Here is a 16330-nt window from a genome sequence, read left to right on the forward strand (position 1 = left end):
AGGCCACCGTGGCATGTTTTAAGGGATGTGTAACAGAACACAAATACACAAGGTGCAAGATTTAATGAAAAGTAGAAATTTATCTCTAAAAATGAGTTATAAGTGAAAATTATGCAGCAAGCAAAGCAACAGATATGCTTTGTGGCACTGATGTGGAAGTCTGATAATGTTACTGCCTTCAGGTTATGGTAGGGTCTTTGGTTAGAAAGGTTTTTGTTCCTGATTTAAAATAGAGTTCTTTGGTAAAGATATTGACTTTGTTGGCAGGTATTCCTACGAGGAAGGAAATACAGTCCATAAACTTTCAATTGCTGTAAAAGTTAATGTATCCACACAGCACTGAAACTATACTCTGCTGAGTTCAGCAGCCAGAGTTTTCATTTGATTAGCTTGGCCCTCATTATGAAGTGTCTTTAGGATTTCCTCAGAGACATTCATCAAAGATATTAAGATTTTTTTTTTTTAAAGAGCTTTGAATGAAAACTCATGGTAGATAAACCAAAGCCTGCTGAGGGGCAACATTCTTGTATACTATGATAAAAAGGAAGATCTCTCCTTTCCAAGCCCAAGTATTGTTTGCCCTTCAATTTGCACATAGCATTGCATAGTTTTAAAATATTTTTACTTCACAGTTAGGCTCTGCCAGACTCTGGAATGGGCTCCCAAGTGAGGTGGTGCTCTCTCCTACTCTGGGGGGTCTTCAAGAGGAGGCTGGACAGATATCTGGCTGGGGTAATATGATCCCAGCACCCGTTCCTGCCCGAGGCAGGGGATCGGATGGGATGATCAGTTTAGGTCCCTTCCCACCCTAAGCACTATTATACTATGACATTCTAGCTCTGTCTCGATTCCATATGGAAATACAGAATAAAGTATCTTCTTGAAATATCTTAAGTGACTGCTGTATGTTGTGTGGAGTATAATTAACCCCATTTTAACCCAACATATATATTATTTTTAGGCTGAAAGGTTCTGGGTGGACATTCAAAAGGTTGGGGGCACAGATTATTATATTTAGTCATAGAGCTTTCCCAGCCTGCTTTACATAATATGTATGCCACAGCTTGACTTGGAGGAATTGCACTTAAAACCATGCCTTGTTTCAGTTGAAATCACTAATGAAACTAGTTGCCAGCTCGTGCTAGTTGCGAAGATAATGTTTTTTGTGATGTGAACCCTTGAACACTGGAAGCAGAGCGACTTCAGAACCATAGTAAGCATGTATTCAGTGGGAGGAAAGATTAGCAACAATAAGAGAACAATTGATTATGCTTCTAGATGCTCATCATGACTCCTCCCTTCCTCTTCAGGTGTAATGCTGTGGCAACAAACCTCAGTTTTCAAGGTATGAAGACTGTAAGAAGAGTGTTCTCACTGCTGTACCCTCCCTCATATGTAACTGAGACTATGTTAAATGGAGTTAGTTGCGAAGAATACATGGCCAAAGAGGTTCTGCAGTGTTCAAGCCTAGAATCATAGAATCTGTCAGCTACCTTCGACTCCAGTGCTTGGGGGAGGGGGGTCTTTTTTTTTTTTCATTCAAAATGTTAAGTGAATTTAGGGAACATACACAGGTGCATAAAGATAAGCACATGCTCAACTGTATTGTTGGATTGGAGCCAAAACATGTCCAGTGGGACAGCCTATTCCATTGTACTTTTGCAGCAGCCAGGTGGCATTTTCTAATGTTTCAGTGTTTTTCTAGAACACTGCATTATATTAGCATGCCATAAGAGAAAATGATTGAGCAAAGATGAGTGATACAGTCAGAACCACCATTTTGTCTCAGAGGGTGCATCCAGGGGAGCACGGGCATGTTTCCTGGAGGCAAGTAACAGCGACACACTTCGTGCCCCTGCTGTTTATCCCCAAGGAAACACATAGGTTCCTACCCATGGACAGGCGCCCAGACAGTATATCTACACTTCAGTCTACTAGGCCTAGTAACCAGTCTAGCTTGGTTATATCTAGGTCAGCTGTCTCTACGATGTCCTGCAGCCTTCAGTGTAAATATACCCCACATATGGGAGGCTGGCATGCATAAACAGAAAAATTGGACACCAAACTCAGTGAGACACAATAATTATGGACCAAACTATGGCATTTGTGCAATCACTTTTCATCTAGAACTACAATGAAAATTCAAACGCCCAAGTATTTTAACATTAACTATTCTGAGCTATGTCAAATTACTTCTTGTGTCTTGGGTTCTTTGCCGATTGCTCTACACAGGGATACATGATCTGACAGTCTCCTGCCCTGCACCAAATTACCCGTTTTTCATGTCACTTATTTGTTTGGCTTGTTTGGAAGCTTAATTCTGTATTCTGATGTGACAGACTCCAGCATAAACTGAGCAATCTGACACAAATTTCATTGGCCGCGTCTCCATATTTGGGGGCGTGTGCTTACTGTGGCACAAAAAGTAGTGTCACAAATTTGTGCCACTACTTTTTGCCACTGTGCACACTCCTGCACTGTGTTGCGGTGGAGGAAAAAATGCCCCACTTTGGGCAAACTGCCCATTCCCTGCTTCTCCCAGCTCCAGGCATGCTGGAGGAGCCAGGGCATACCTAGAGGTCCTGGTATCAAATTTTGATTGTGCAGCATAGTGCAATATTGCATGTGCACCACATGTAGTTTCTGGCACCTCAGACAGGTTTGAGACGCTGCAAACCATGTATGTGCTCTTGTCTGGACGTGCCCATTGAGACACAGTAACTATGGAACCCAGTAATACTGTCTCTGTATGATGCTGGTACAGTCTTCTAGACCTGCATCTTCTCTTGCTTTGTGGAAATGTAATAAAGTTTTGTCATGCTGATACATGTGGGGAAATCTCAATCTTAACTTCTGTGCTTTAAATCTATAGGTATCTATAGGTAAATCTATCAGGTATTTTTGACAGAAAAATAAAGGAGGAGCTTGAATATTTAGGATGCCAAGTGGTACTTGGATAGAGGCTAATGGAATACCATGAGCACTAACAGTTCCTGATTGTGATAATCCTGATGTGTCCTTTTATCTAAATCTCTTTTACCTCTTATTTGAGGGACAATAGGCAACACTTACAGAATTTTTGGAGTGTTGTGGTTTCTGGGAATCAGTAATAAAAAACTATGTCTACTGGTCACTGATTCTAAATGAGTTCTACACTGGCAAAGACAAGAAAAAAGTCATCTTGATAGTTTGGTGAATATTGTTAAACTAATCCCTTTTCAGCATCAGAAATGGGCACTTCTGTTGCCTTGCCCCCTCAATTTTAGTCTAGGATGCATCTCAGAGTTCATAAGAAGGAATTGTCTTGATTTCCATTTAATGAAGTTAAATAATTGCTCTGTGAAACATCCTTCTCTCTTAGGCACTACAGGCTAGTAATGATTGGTAAATGTGTGGTGTATTTAGTTAGCAGAAGCTGCAATTTCAGACTAATTAGCCAAAGAACGAAGAAGAGTTTTAAGTGTTAATCAAAGGAAGGAAAAGTATTCTCTCTATCTGAATTAGTTTACTGAAGTTAGCACAAAGCAATTAAGAAGTTTGGCTTATATTTCAGACAGCTCATATTAGTTGAACCTAATTGGCAACAGATTGATTTATGTTGTCCTAGATTTGCAGTAGTTTTGCTTAAAGTATCTGAAAACTACTACTGATACTTTGAATATTTTCAGCCTTTCCACACAAAATTGGTCTTTCATCTTCATACCAAATTCCATTTGCTTCAAAGTTGACTACCTTCTTTTGTTATTGTATGCCTTTGGAGACTTGTGTTCTTTAGCTTAATGGAAAAATAAGAGAATTATAGAAGCATAGGAAGTTAGGGTTGGAAGAGACCTCGGGAGATCACCTAGTCCAGCCGCCTGCTCAAAGCAGGAACATCCCCAACTATATCATTCCAGCCAGGGCTTTGTCGAGCTGGGTGTTAAAAACCTCCAAGAATGGATCTTTATGCAAAAAGTTTTTCAAAAGCAACTCAAGAATTTTGGAGCCTAAGTTACACTATTTTTCAGTGGAATTTTTGTTCTTCATTGTTTACATATCTTTGAAATGCTGCCTTAAATGTGTTATGAATATTGTGTAAAAAGTTAGCATCTATATGTATACATTAAATTGTTAGTCCTTGTACTAAATAATTACCACGTTTATTATTCTAGGACTCTGAGTTTGACCCACTGAAGTTCAGCAGTGTCATTGAATGTGAGAAGCCAAACAATGACTTAACTAGGTTTCGAGCTTACATGTGAGTATTTTATATATCTTACACTATACAGTCCCTCTTCTTTATGTCACAGGATTGAACTAAATGCTTAGATTTTTAATTCATCAAGAGTGGACGTTAAAATTATTCTATTTAGTATGTTATGTCTATCTTTTGGATATTTCTCCCTGTTTGGAGTCAGGCATTCACAACTTTTTTGGAGAACTATTCATTCAGACAGTTAAGAGCCACCCACTTTCATCCCTTCAGATGAATTGAGTTGTCCGTATTAATCAGCTTGTACCAGTGCAATATGCATGAAGAAGTTCAGTAATGGATAAAAGATACGTTTTTTCCCTCCACACATCAAAAAAGCCGATCTGGAAATAGGAGGAAATAGAGAACTGTTCCAAAAAATAAAACACAACCAAAAAAATGACGTATTATTTTGTTTTTGTCTTTTTTCTTTTAAAATGAATGTCCTGGGAGAAAATTAGATGTAGCAATCAGTATTTCTCCGTACATGTCAATGTCTTTTTTCCTGTCTTTCAAACAGAGGGATAAAATTTGCCAAGGTTTAGGGATGCTAAGCTAGGAAATATTCTCCTAATACAACTTTTAATTCTGTAGTCTTTAACCACATACAAAATGATAGATCACAGTAACTAAATCTTTAAGAGCAGTTAAGCAGAAAATAATTCTGCTTAGAGGGTGGTGATTTATTACTCTCTAACTTATTAGAAGCGATGAGCACTGTTAATAAGATAAATGAATTGTGCAAAAATTGAAAATTGGATTTTTAAATTATATTATTTTCCCATCTTAAAAACTGTTAATTCATCATGGGTGTTTCAAAATCCATTCATCTACATTAAATTCAGAAAGTATCAGTTCAGGACCGGCAGGCATACATATATTATTTGCAAATATAAATAAGTTGGGAGAGGCAAGCATTTCTTAGAGTAATATCTTTTATTGGACCAACTATAGTACATAGTTGATCTGTAGTTAAATATTCATAACATTTAACTACGTGTAGTTGGGATATAGTTTGACAAGCTTTTAAGTTCAAGACATTCTTCATCCAGAAGAGCCCACTTTGTAGTCTGGCATTTCATGTGGTTGTAAGTGGTGGATTTCTATATCATCCACATTACAGTAGTGTAAGAGTGATGTTGTAGCCATGGTCCAGAAAATATGAAAGGCAGTGGGGGGCAGACAGCAGCACTGGCTCTGGCCCCAACCCTGGGTCAGAGCCAGAACTGAAGCTGCAGCAGCTGCCAGCTCCCCCGGTGCCTTCATCAAATCCAAGATGAGGAGTGTTAAATGGATTGTTTACATGTTAAAGTAAAAGAATAACAGAACCTTTATGAAGGACCCATCCTAAGTAGAAACTACATGCTTGTTTTTATAAATAACTGAAGCAGCAGAAATTAACTTTATTATCAGAAGATCCTGACATGAAAAAAAGCCTAATATATCAAGGAAAGGACCTTCTTTTTCTTAGGCTTCTTTTAATGACTGAAGAACTCATGGATGCTTTTCATGTCACATTTTATTAAAACAAATAGTAAATGCAGCAGGGCACTGGGTTGCACCTGCTCCCCTAAGGGAGCAAGAGCTGGAAACACAGCATGCAGGTAGCAAAGGGAGGTTAATTAGGGACTCACCTGACAAGCAGCAGACCCGGCTGGAGCTGTGTAAGCCCTGGGCCTGAGCCAGTCAGGCAGTCTAGCCCTTGGAGCCATGAAGTGAGGAGCTCCTAGCACTAGGGCAGTAGAGCTCCTGAATTCTGAAAGAAAGCAACTCTGCAATGCAGGGAACAAGGGAACGTACCCACGGCAGAAAAGGACTTGTTTATGTGGGTAGGTGGCCTTGGTTTAGGTTAAGCTCAGAGAAGGCTTGAGTGCCCGAGGGTGCAGGTGCTGCTTCTGAAGTTGTACCGGCAGTTTTGCCTCAGACCCTGCTGAGGGCAGGCTCAAGGCCTACTTAGAGAACTAGTAGCTGAAGAGGGGGTGAGAGTGGGGCCCAGCAGTGAGTGCAGGAGCCCAGAGGTAGGGATCAAAAGATCCACAACCCAGAACAAGGGGGATCAGAAGACCCAGGAACCCAGAACAGAGCCGAGAGAGACCGGGACTAAAGACCCAAAGCCAGAGAGTAATGGAGAATCAGACTATGGGCTCCACCAGCCCAAGAAGGGTCTGAGAGTCAGATTAGAGGGTACACGATTCTGGGAAGCACTGCAAGCAGGACCAGAGGGTCCACAGGCCCAGAGAAGTAGTAAAAAGTGAACTAGAGTGTCCATGAGCCCGGAGAGAGTGGGTAAGTGGGAACAGCAACTGAGAACCTGGGGAGGGACTACATGTGAGACTAAGCGGTCCAAGAGCCCTAAGAAGGGACAGTGTGTGAAACCAGAGAGTCTGAGAGTACCAAGAGGGGCTGAGCATGAGATCAGGGAGTCCAAGAGTGCAGGGGAAGGCTGAGTGTGGAAGCAGGGACTGAGAGCACAAAGAAGGACTGGGAGGTGACCACAGGATCCTGGGGCCCAGAGGGAGACTATGTAGGGGACCAGAGGGTCTGAAAGTCTAGAGGGAGGGCTGAGAGTATTCAGAAACCCCGAGGAGGTCTGAGTGGAACCAATACAAGTGACATCATTGAACAATAACATCTGCAAGGCTTGGGGTGTGGGGTAGGGACAGAATGGAACCCTAAAATTAGCCCCTAAGGCTACAGGTGCCTATAAAGAGTACTTTTTTTTTTTTTTTATCAGCAGCCAAAACCATATAGTCAAACTGTGCTACTTCCCAGGTAATGTATTTAAAACAGAGGCTTTCCATGGACTTTCAAAAGAGCTGCATGTAGAGTTATATGAAAGCGCTGACGTTTTGCTGTCAAAGTTTGCTTAAATTTTCAGCATCTAAAAAAATTATGCCCTAGAAATGGTTATCTTTCAGTGTGAAGTATAAAAATTATATTAAAAAAAAGGCCTTGGGTTCCAGATTCTGTGCTTGCAAGCTTTTCAGCAGGGTTAGAATAGCAGTTTTTTTCATTTGTGCACAGTAGGCAGGTATTCAGTGGGAGAAAATGGGAAAAGTATGAGAGCAATTGATTATGCTCCTAGATGGTTGTGTTAACTCTTCCTTTCCTTTTCAAGTTCTTTTCTTCCCACAACCTGGCCTGAGTCAATGCTCGTCTGCATGTAACAGGTAGCATGCTGGGAGCTAAAATGTCTCTCCTGTGCAACTCTCCTCAACAGCAAGTGAGAAATTCCAGTAAACTCTATGTGGTCTAATCCGCCAGTAAACAATAGGACCAAGAGATAAACATAGCAGAATATGGGCTTAACACTCAGTTCACAAAGTTCATCATCATTTAGAAAGATGTACCCCTTGCAAAATGATCAAAAATTCAGGCAGACATTAACAACAAAAATGCCTAGTTCTTCTATAGTGTCAGTTTCAAAGCACTTTATCAGGGAGGTCAGCATCATCCACCTTTACTAATAAGGAAACAGAGTTACAGAGAAGAGAAATGATTTTCCAGGTCCACTCCATAGGCCAGTGCAGGAATGTGGGAATATATAGAACCAAAGTTTCTGGTGTCCACTATTTTGTCCACTAGGCCATACTGTCTACTCTGTTGTTAAACAGTAATAGTTCCATACAGAACTATTGTTAACATTTCCATGTATAGAATTTAATTATTGGGGGTTCATCTTAAATTCATCCCCTCCCACCACTGCAGGGAAGCAGGCAGTGGGGGCAGGTGGTATGCGGAGGTCAAGAAGCTTGCTGTCTGCTTGCATCTGCCACCCTGTCACCTTTCCCTTTGCCTCCCGCCTCCTTTCCCCTTCCACTTCTGGTCCTCCTTGTGTCCCTCCCCCAAGTCTCTGTTCCCCACTTTCCTTCTTCTCTCCCAGCATCTGCTTCCAGCTTCCCTCCTACCTTTGCTCCATGTTGACAGGCTCTGCCCCGTTCTAGCCTGGGGCACAGAATACAGCCCCAGCCCAGCCCAACCTCCATAGCAGCCATGCAGCTGCACACCACTGCTACAGACCAGGCTGGGGTGCTCAGTGCTCCAGGCTGCAGCATACATGGAGCCTGCCAGTGTAGAGTAAGGGTGAAGAGGGGAGGGAGAAGGGTGGGTGGAGGAGCAGAGGCTACTTGGTGATGGAGAGCAGGCAGCAGTTGTGGCTACGGCCCCAACCCCTTCCTCATACTCAATTCTAAGATGAGGGGCTTTTTTCCATATCTTAGTTGAAGGGAACGTCATCTTAGAATCAGGAGAATACAGTACATTGGAGCGGACCAGGCCCCCAGCTTCCTTATTGTTGCAAATATGTAGTCAAAGCATTACTGAATCAACCTCTTCCTTCACGCAGTCATAATAAGGTGCATTGAGCATGTTCAATAGATGCTGTGAAGCTGGGGAATTGCCTATTAACATAGGGACTTGATCAAACACTGGCCACAGTTTCTACTCACTTATGGATCCCAGGCTCATTTTCTCATTTTTCCCCCTTTAAATATTTGTTTCCGTGCTTCTAGCACCCTGAAAAGAATCAAATGAAAAATAACATGCACACCCAGCATGAGTATAGTCCAACTGTGTGTGGGACATACGGCAAGCACTCAAAAACCATGACTCAGGTCCCGAAAAGAATGATATTGGCTTAAAAATTATTTCTGGGGGAGGGAGAGTTATTTGCCTTCTGGTTTTCCAGCTGTTCTCTGGAATTGTAAAGGCTATAAATTTTATTTTTATTTAAAAGCTGAACTCCTCAGTTAATCTCATGATAGGCTGACGGTATTTCCCACATCTCAAAATGGGACACTGCTCCCTTCACCTTCTCCAGCATGCTCAGCTGTCGATGAGCTCCAATCTCAGCTGAGCATGCCAGCAAGTCAGAGGATGCAGAGCACTGGAGACCAGAAGGGAGAATGGAGTACTGGAGAGTGGGGGCAGGAGGAAACAGTCCATTTTTTAAAGCCCCGTCCTGGGGATTCAACTGAAAATGAGATGAAGGTTTTCATTTGACCAAACCAACAGGATGCCTGATACAAACATTTAAATTTCATAGTTTCATAGTTTCTAGGGTCGGAAGGGACCTGAGTAGATCATCTAGTCCGACCCCCTGCCATGGCAGGAAAGAGTACTGGGGTCAAACAACCCCAGCAATGTGTTCATCTAGCCTCCTCTTAAAACCCCCCAGGGTAGGAGCCTGCACCACTTCTCTTGGAAGTTGATTCCAGATCCGAGCCACCCTGACCATGAAGTAGCACCTCCTGATATCCAGCCTAAATCTACCCTCTGCCAGCTTGTGACAGTTATTCCTGGTCACTCCTGGCAGTGCTCGGGGGAACAGGGACTCCCCCAATGCCTGCTGGTCCACTCTGACTAGTTTGTAACAGGCTAGATCCCCCCTCAGCCTTCTCTTTTGGAGACTGAACAGGTTCAGGTCCCTCAGACTCTCCTCATAGGGCCTGCCCTGCTGTCCCCTGATCATGCGAGTGGCCCTCCTCTGGACCCTCTCCATGCTGTCCATATCCCTCTTGAAGTGCGGCGCCCAGAACTGGATGCAGTACTCCAACTGCGGCCTGACCAGTGCCGCATAGAGGGGGAGAATCACCTCCTTGGACCTGCTCGAGATGCATCTGTGGATGCATGACAAGATATGGTTGGCCTTCCTGACTGCATCCCCACACTACCGGCCCATGTTCATCTTGGAGTCAATGATCCTTTTCCGCCTCTGTGCTGACAAGAGGAGAGTTCCCCTGTAGGTACGGTGCCGGTTGTTCCTCCCCAGGTGCATCACTTTGCACTTGTCTGTGTTGAATCCCATCCTATTCTTGTCCGCCCACCCTTGTAACCTGTCTGGGTCCGATTGTAGTCTGTTGCTTCCTTCTAGCGTGCCCACATCCCCCCCACATCTTAGTGTCATCAGCAGATTTGAACAGGGTGCTTTTCACCCCCTTGTCCAAGTCACTGATGAAGATGTTGAACAGTGCGGGCCCGAGGACTGAGCCCTGCGGAACCCCACTGCCCACGTCCTTCCAGGTTGAGAAGGACCCATCCACTACCACCCTCTGGGTGCAGCCCTCCAGCCAGTTGGCAACCCATTTGACTATGTGGGTGTCAACACCGCAGTCCCCCATTTTCTTGATGAGAACGGGGTAAGAGACAGTGTTGAAAGCCTTCCAGAAGTCCAGGAAGACTATGTCCACTGCTACCCCTGCATCTAATGATTTGGTGATCTGATTGTAGAAGGCCACCAGGTTGGTCTGACAGGACCTGCCACTGATGAACCCATGTTGGTTGCCCCTAAGCATGCAGTCCCCAGCTGGCCCCTTGTGGATGTGTGCCAGAATAATTTTCTCAAACAGCTTGCCTAGGATTGAGGTGAGACTAACTGGCCTATAATTTCCCGGGTCCTCCTTCTTCCCCTTTTTGAAGATGGGAGCCACACTGGCCCTCTTCCAGTCCTCCGGCACCACACCAGAGCACCATGAGTGCTCGTAAAGCCGTGCCAGGGGTCGTGCAATGACCTCGGCCAATTCCTTTAGAACTCTAAGGTGAAAATCATCCGGACTGGCTGACTTGAATACGTCCAGTCCCTCCAGAAGTTCCCTAACTAGTTCCTCACTAACCCTTGGCCCAGGTGTGCCTCCCCTGGGGCCCGAGGGGGGGCCCAGCAGGGAGGTGGCTGTTCTGGTCCCTTCTTAGGAAGACGGAGGCAAAGAAATTGTTAAACATGTTAGCTTTGCCCTCTGGTGTGACGACCAAATTTTCCCATGTGTCCTGCAGAGGCCCCACATTACCTGGAACCTTCTTTTTACCCCCTATGTATTTTAAAGAAGGACTTCTTATTGTCCTTAATCTGGGAAGCTAGCCCTAATTCCATCTCAGCCTTGGCCTTCCTGACTGCCCCCCTACATCCCCGAGCGACTACAGTATTGTCGTCCCTGGTGATGTAGGGGGCTGTCCCAGCAAAAAAGGGATGAATGGTCAGCCTATCAGATGACAGCCAGGAGCCTTTGGTGAAAAACAGCAAAAATCAAAGTAAATCAAAGGTATTTGTGGGTGAATCATATGGACATATAGGTGAAGGCCTTGTCATAAACTTGCATAATAAAAGTTGCCTGTAAAATGGTGGTGCAAATCAAGCCTGCCATTGTAAAAAAAACAAACAAAAAAACAAAAAAAAAAGTGCATAAGTGGTGATCAGGGATGGTCCAAAAATTAATTGTCCATCTCCAATAAAAATGTTGATGCTCTCCAACCCTTTCTCCTTGTGTAGAATCAGCTGTGACTCTCCAGCAGAGGCTCATTCTCTTTGGGTTTCCAGTAGAACAATGTGCCCAGCATCTGACAGCACACAGGTTGGATCCGGCCAGCATGTTCAGTTTAGTACACAGTGCTGGTCAGGCAAAGGCCAGATCCAGCTGCAGGGTAGTACACAGCCAGACCCTGATCTGTTTGTGTATGGGGGTGGGGGATAGGAAGCAGCCTGGCCCCAATCCAGACTTGTGGGAGAGCAGGGAGTAGCTTGAGCCAATCCAATTAAATGGGGATGGGAGGGTGGCAAGGCAGCATGACCCTAATTGGGATACACGGGTGTGTGCAGAGCCTCCCAGACCCAGTCCAGATGTGTGGGAGGTGGGCCTATCCCTGATCCCACTGCACAGCACTGGCCCAGGTGGAGCTGGATCTGACTATGCGGCGTGTGTACCACTCTGCTGCTGCCAAATTTCCCTACCGATGGTGATCCCCATGGGCTGGATGCCATGGCTCCATAAGATGGTTTTGGCCTATGGGCAGGAGGTTGAGTACCCTTGTAATAGAAAGAGACTTCCGTCTCCCAAAGTCAACATGATTTTGTGGGGGAACAGGTTCATAGATTTCATAGACATTAGGGCTGGAAGGGACCTCGGGAGATCATTGAGACCAGCCCCCTGCCCAAAGGGCAGGAAGTCAGCTGGGGTCATAGGATCCCAGCAAGATAAGCATCCAATTTACTCTTCAAGGTGTTCAATGTAGGTGCTTGAACCACCTCCGCTGGCAGACTGTTCCAGCCCTTGGGGACTCGGACAGTAAAGAAATTCTTCCTTATGTCCAGCCTGAAACAGTCTTGCAGGAGTTTGTGACCGTTCGACCTCATCATCCCTTGGGGCGCTCTGGTGAACAAACGTCCCCCCAGATCCTGGTGATCACCCTTGATAAACTTATAGGTGGCCATCAGATCACCCCTGAGCCTACGCTTTTCCAGGCTAAAGAGTCCCATGGCTCTCAGCCTGTCATCATCGTAAGATCTGTTTTCCTGACCTCTGATCATGCGCGTGGCTCTCCTCTGGACTCTCTCAAGCTTCTCCACATCCTTTTTGAATTGTGGAGCCCAAAACTGGACACAGTACTCCAGCTGCGGGCTCACCAAGGCCGAGTACAAGGGGAGAATGACGTCCCAGGATTTGCTCGAGAAGCATCTATGGATGCAAGCCAGCGTTTTGGTCGCTCTACTAGCCGCAGCATCGCATTGCAGGCTCATGTTCATCTTGTGGTCAATGATGACCCCCAAGTCTCTTTCTTCTGTAGCGCTAACCAACGTAGCACTGCCGAGCCTATAAGGGTGCTGCAGGTTTTTCCTCCCAAGGTGGAGAACCTTGCATTTTTCGGTGTTAAACACCATGAGGTTCTCGTCTGCCTATTTGCTGAGCTTGTCCAGGTCAGCCTGGATCACCCGCCTATCTTCTGGCGTGGATGCTTTGCCCCAAAGTTTGGTGTCATCGGCGAACTTGGCCAGTCCACTCCTGACTTCAATGTCCACATCGTTAATGAAGATGTTGAACAGTATGGGTCCAAGGACAGAGCCTTGAGGGACCCCACTGGTTACAGGGCACCATGATGAGTGACTGCCATCAATCACAACCCTCTGTGTCCGACCACGGAGCCAATTTCCCAGCCAGTGGATCGTGGTGGAGCCAAGGCAACAACTGGCCAGTTTAGCCAAGAGGTGATCATGGGATACCAGATCAAAAGCTTTTTTGAAGTCAAGATATATGACATCAATCTCTTCTCCCTTGTCCAGACTATAGGTCACCTGGTCATAGAAGGAAATGAGATTGGTCAAACAAGACCTACCCGCAACAAACCCATGCTGGCTATCCCTTAGAATGTTAGCCTGGGCCAGTCTATCAAGGATGGCCTCCTTAATAAACTTTTCTAAGATCTTCCCCAGGATAGAAGTCAGGCTAATGGGCCTGTAGTTAGCCAGATCCACTCTCCTCCCTTTCTTGAACATCGGCACCACATTGGCCTTCTTCCAGTCTTCGGGCACTACACCAGAGCGCCAGGAGTTTTCAAAGATCCGTGCCAGGGGCTGGGCTATGACACTCGCCAGCTCCTTGAGTACCCTGGGGTGCAGATTGTCGGGGCCGGCTGACTTGAAGGTATCCAGCTTCTCAAGGTGTTCCTTCACGAGGTCAGCATTGATGGAGGGTAGGGGATCCCCATCACCCGGACCTCCCTGTCCCATAGCAGGCATGGGTGTCCCATGGGACTGATGAAAGACTGACGCAAAGTACCTATTTAATAGGTTGGCTTTTTCCTGGGCGTCAGTTGTCAGTTGCCCCATCTGGTTTAGCAGGGGTCTAACTTTGCCCTTGCTTTTCCTCCGGCTCCCCACATGTCTGAAAAAGGACTTTTTGTTGTCCTTGATGCTTGAAGCTAGTTGGAGTTCAGTTGCAGCCTTGGCTTTCCTGGTTTGCTCCCTGCAGGACCGGACCAGCGCGGAGTAATCCTCCTTGGAGGTGAATCCCGTCCTCCATCCTTTGTAGGCTTTCCTTTTAAGCCACAGGAGGTCCGCTAGGTCCCTGGAGAGCCAGGGGGGCTGCTGTGCCTTCTTCCTGCCTTTCCTGCCTGTGTTGGAATAGATTTAGCTTGTGCATTGAGGATCGCTTCCTTGAGGAGCAACCACTCTTCTTGAACTCCCATCACCCTGGGGTCATGGTCCCTGAGGGCCTGACCGACTAGCCTCTTGAGTTTGTCAAAGTCGGCTTTTCTGAAGTCAAGGACTTCTGTGTTGCTGACTGACTTGCCAGCTTTACGGCGGATGGTGAAAGTGATCAGCTCGTGGTCGCTGTCACCCAGCTTCCCATCGATCACTAGGTCGCCGATTAGGTCGTCCCCTGTAGCCAGTACCAGGTCGAGCAGCGCTTTGCCTCTCGTTGGCCCATAGACTTCTTGAGTCAGGTAGAGGTCATCCACGCACGAGAGAAAGCTTTGCGACTGCTCGGATTTTGCTGAGTGATCTTCCCATGAGATGTCCGGGTAATTGAAGTCACCCATGACAACCAAGGTCCTGGAGCAAGCGGCCTCAGTCAGTTCCCGGACGAACTCCTGGTCAAGCTCAGGACTTTGAGTGGGAGGTCTGTAGTAGACTCCCACCGTTGTGTCCCCTGTGCCGTATTCCCCACGAATTTTTACCCAGAGGGTCTCTAGCTGTCCGTGCCGGTTGCCAGCATCAGCTTGCAGGGACATGTAGCTTTCCTTCACATAGAGAGCTACACCCCCGCCCCTTTTGTCAACACGATCCCTCCTGTACAGGGTATAGCCCTCTATACCCGTGGTCCAGTCATGGGTGGAGTCCCACCAGGTCTCTGTTATCCCAATGACATCGTTGATAAGAGTCTTCCCCAGTAGGGAGTCTCCTTAGCCTTACAAAGTATCTGGAGCAGGCAGACTCACTGCAGGCCCTGGTAAGTACCATATTTACCCAAATCCAAGATGACTTTGAATTTTTATAACTCCCCAAATAATCAGATTCTATACATGGAAAACTATAAATTTGTTGTAATTTTCCATGCATAGAATCTAATTACCATATTTATTTGATTCCCAGGTGAGGTGTTTTTCCCCCATTCATCATGGGAAAACAAAGCCTTGTCTCTGAATTAAGTATTAGAGCTGGGAGCTGGGAGAAGCAGCTGTGCAGGGAGCCCAGCTGGGGCAGGTACAGCATCAGCTGCATGGAAATTCCAGCATCTGTTCCCTTCCCACCTCCCTGCCACCCTCCCCTCATCATCTTGCTGTCAAGGAAGGAGGAATCTGCACACTACTGCTGTGGTCTCCAGCCAGCTGGGCTCCCTGAGGAGCAGCATTGCATGTCTCCTAGCTGGAGTCTGACTGAGCTGTAGCAAGCACAGGGGAGCTCCTGTCTCTCATGGACCTGTTCCATTCACCAGAAAGCAGCTGTACAGGGAGTCCAGCTCTGCACCATGTGAACTCTTTCTTCAGGCTTATTCCTGGCCATGAGGAGAGACAGGGGAATAGGGGGTAGGGATACCAGGCAGGAAAGGAGGAAGGGGGAAGAGGAAATGGGGGAAGCAAATATGGGAAGCAGGCAGGAAAGGAGAAATCTGCCAGCCGCAAGCTCCCTGAAGCATGGGACAAGAACAGGACTGGAGCTCCCTCTGCACCTGGATCATCAAAGAAAGCAGTGGACGGTGGGTTGGGTGTGGAGGCAAGGGGTAAAGAAGTCGGGGGGGGCAAGTGGAGGGGTCAGGCTGCCTGCCCTTTCCCGCTTCTGCGTTCCCTCCCTGCTTTCCATTCTGCCTGTCTTCATGCCTCTGCTTTCTCCCTGCCTGCCCCCCTGACTCTGCTTTCCCCAGTGCTTGTCCCCCATCCCAACCCTGCTTTTTTGCTGCCGCAGTAGGAGGGACAAATTTAAAATGACTCTCCAATAAATAAATTCTGTACCAGGAAAACTATAACAAATTTGTAATGTTGTTATAATTTTGTTGTCCGGGAGGGGAAGGCTAGTCTTAAATTCAAAGTTGTCTTTGATTTTGGTAAATATGGCATTGGAGAGGGTCATCTTAAATTCATCCCCCTATAGCTATGGCAGGGAAAGCAGGACAGAGGGAAAGGGGCCAAATCCCTGCCCCATATGACGCCCTGCCCTTTGCCCTCCATGCCACCTGCTACCTGTCCTCCCTGTCCCTTACTCTCCTGTTTGCCCCATGCCTCTGCCTGCCCCCCTACCACTCCCCATTCCTTGTCCCTCCCCTTCCCCTTCATGGTGGCTCCAGCCCAATCCTGGCCAGTCAAAAACAGCAGCAGCAGCTCTGGGCCTGGCCAGGG

General features: G+C 46.3%; 1 protein-coding gene across 3 annotated transcripts in view; it reads left to right on the top strand.

Moving 5' to 3' along the window:
- The window catches only part of ATP10A (ATPase phospholipid transporting 10A (putative)), a 171143-nt gene that overhangs the window by 88380 nt on the left and 66433 nt on the right, over positions 1 to 16330 (top strand). For all 3 annotated transcript variants that reach the window (XM_090064948.1, XM_090064939.1, XM_090064932.1), the window contains exon 3: positions 4152 to 4237. In XM_090064948.1, coding sequence (XP_089921074.1) covers positions 4152 to 4237 — 86 coding nt within the window. The remainder of the gene's footprint in view (positions 1 to 4151; positions 4238 to 16330) is intronic.

This window comes from Crocodylus siamensis, chromosome 1 (assembly GCF_052110815.1).
Source record: "Crocodylus siamensis isolate JL-2025a chromosome 1, ASM5211081v1, whole genome shotgun sequence".
In the NCBI taxonomy this organism is placed as follows: Eukaryota; Metazoa; Chordata; order Crocodylia; family Crocodylidae; genus Crocodylus; species Crocodylus siamensis.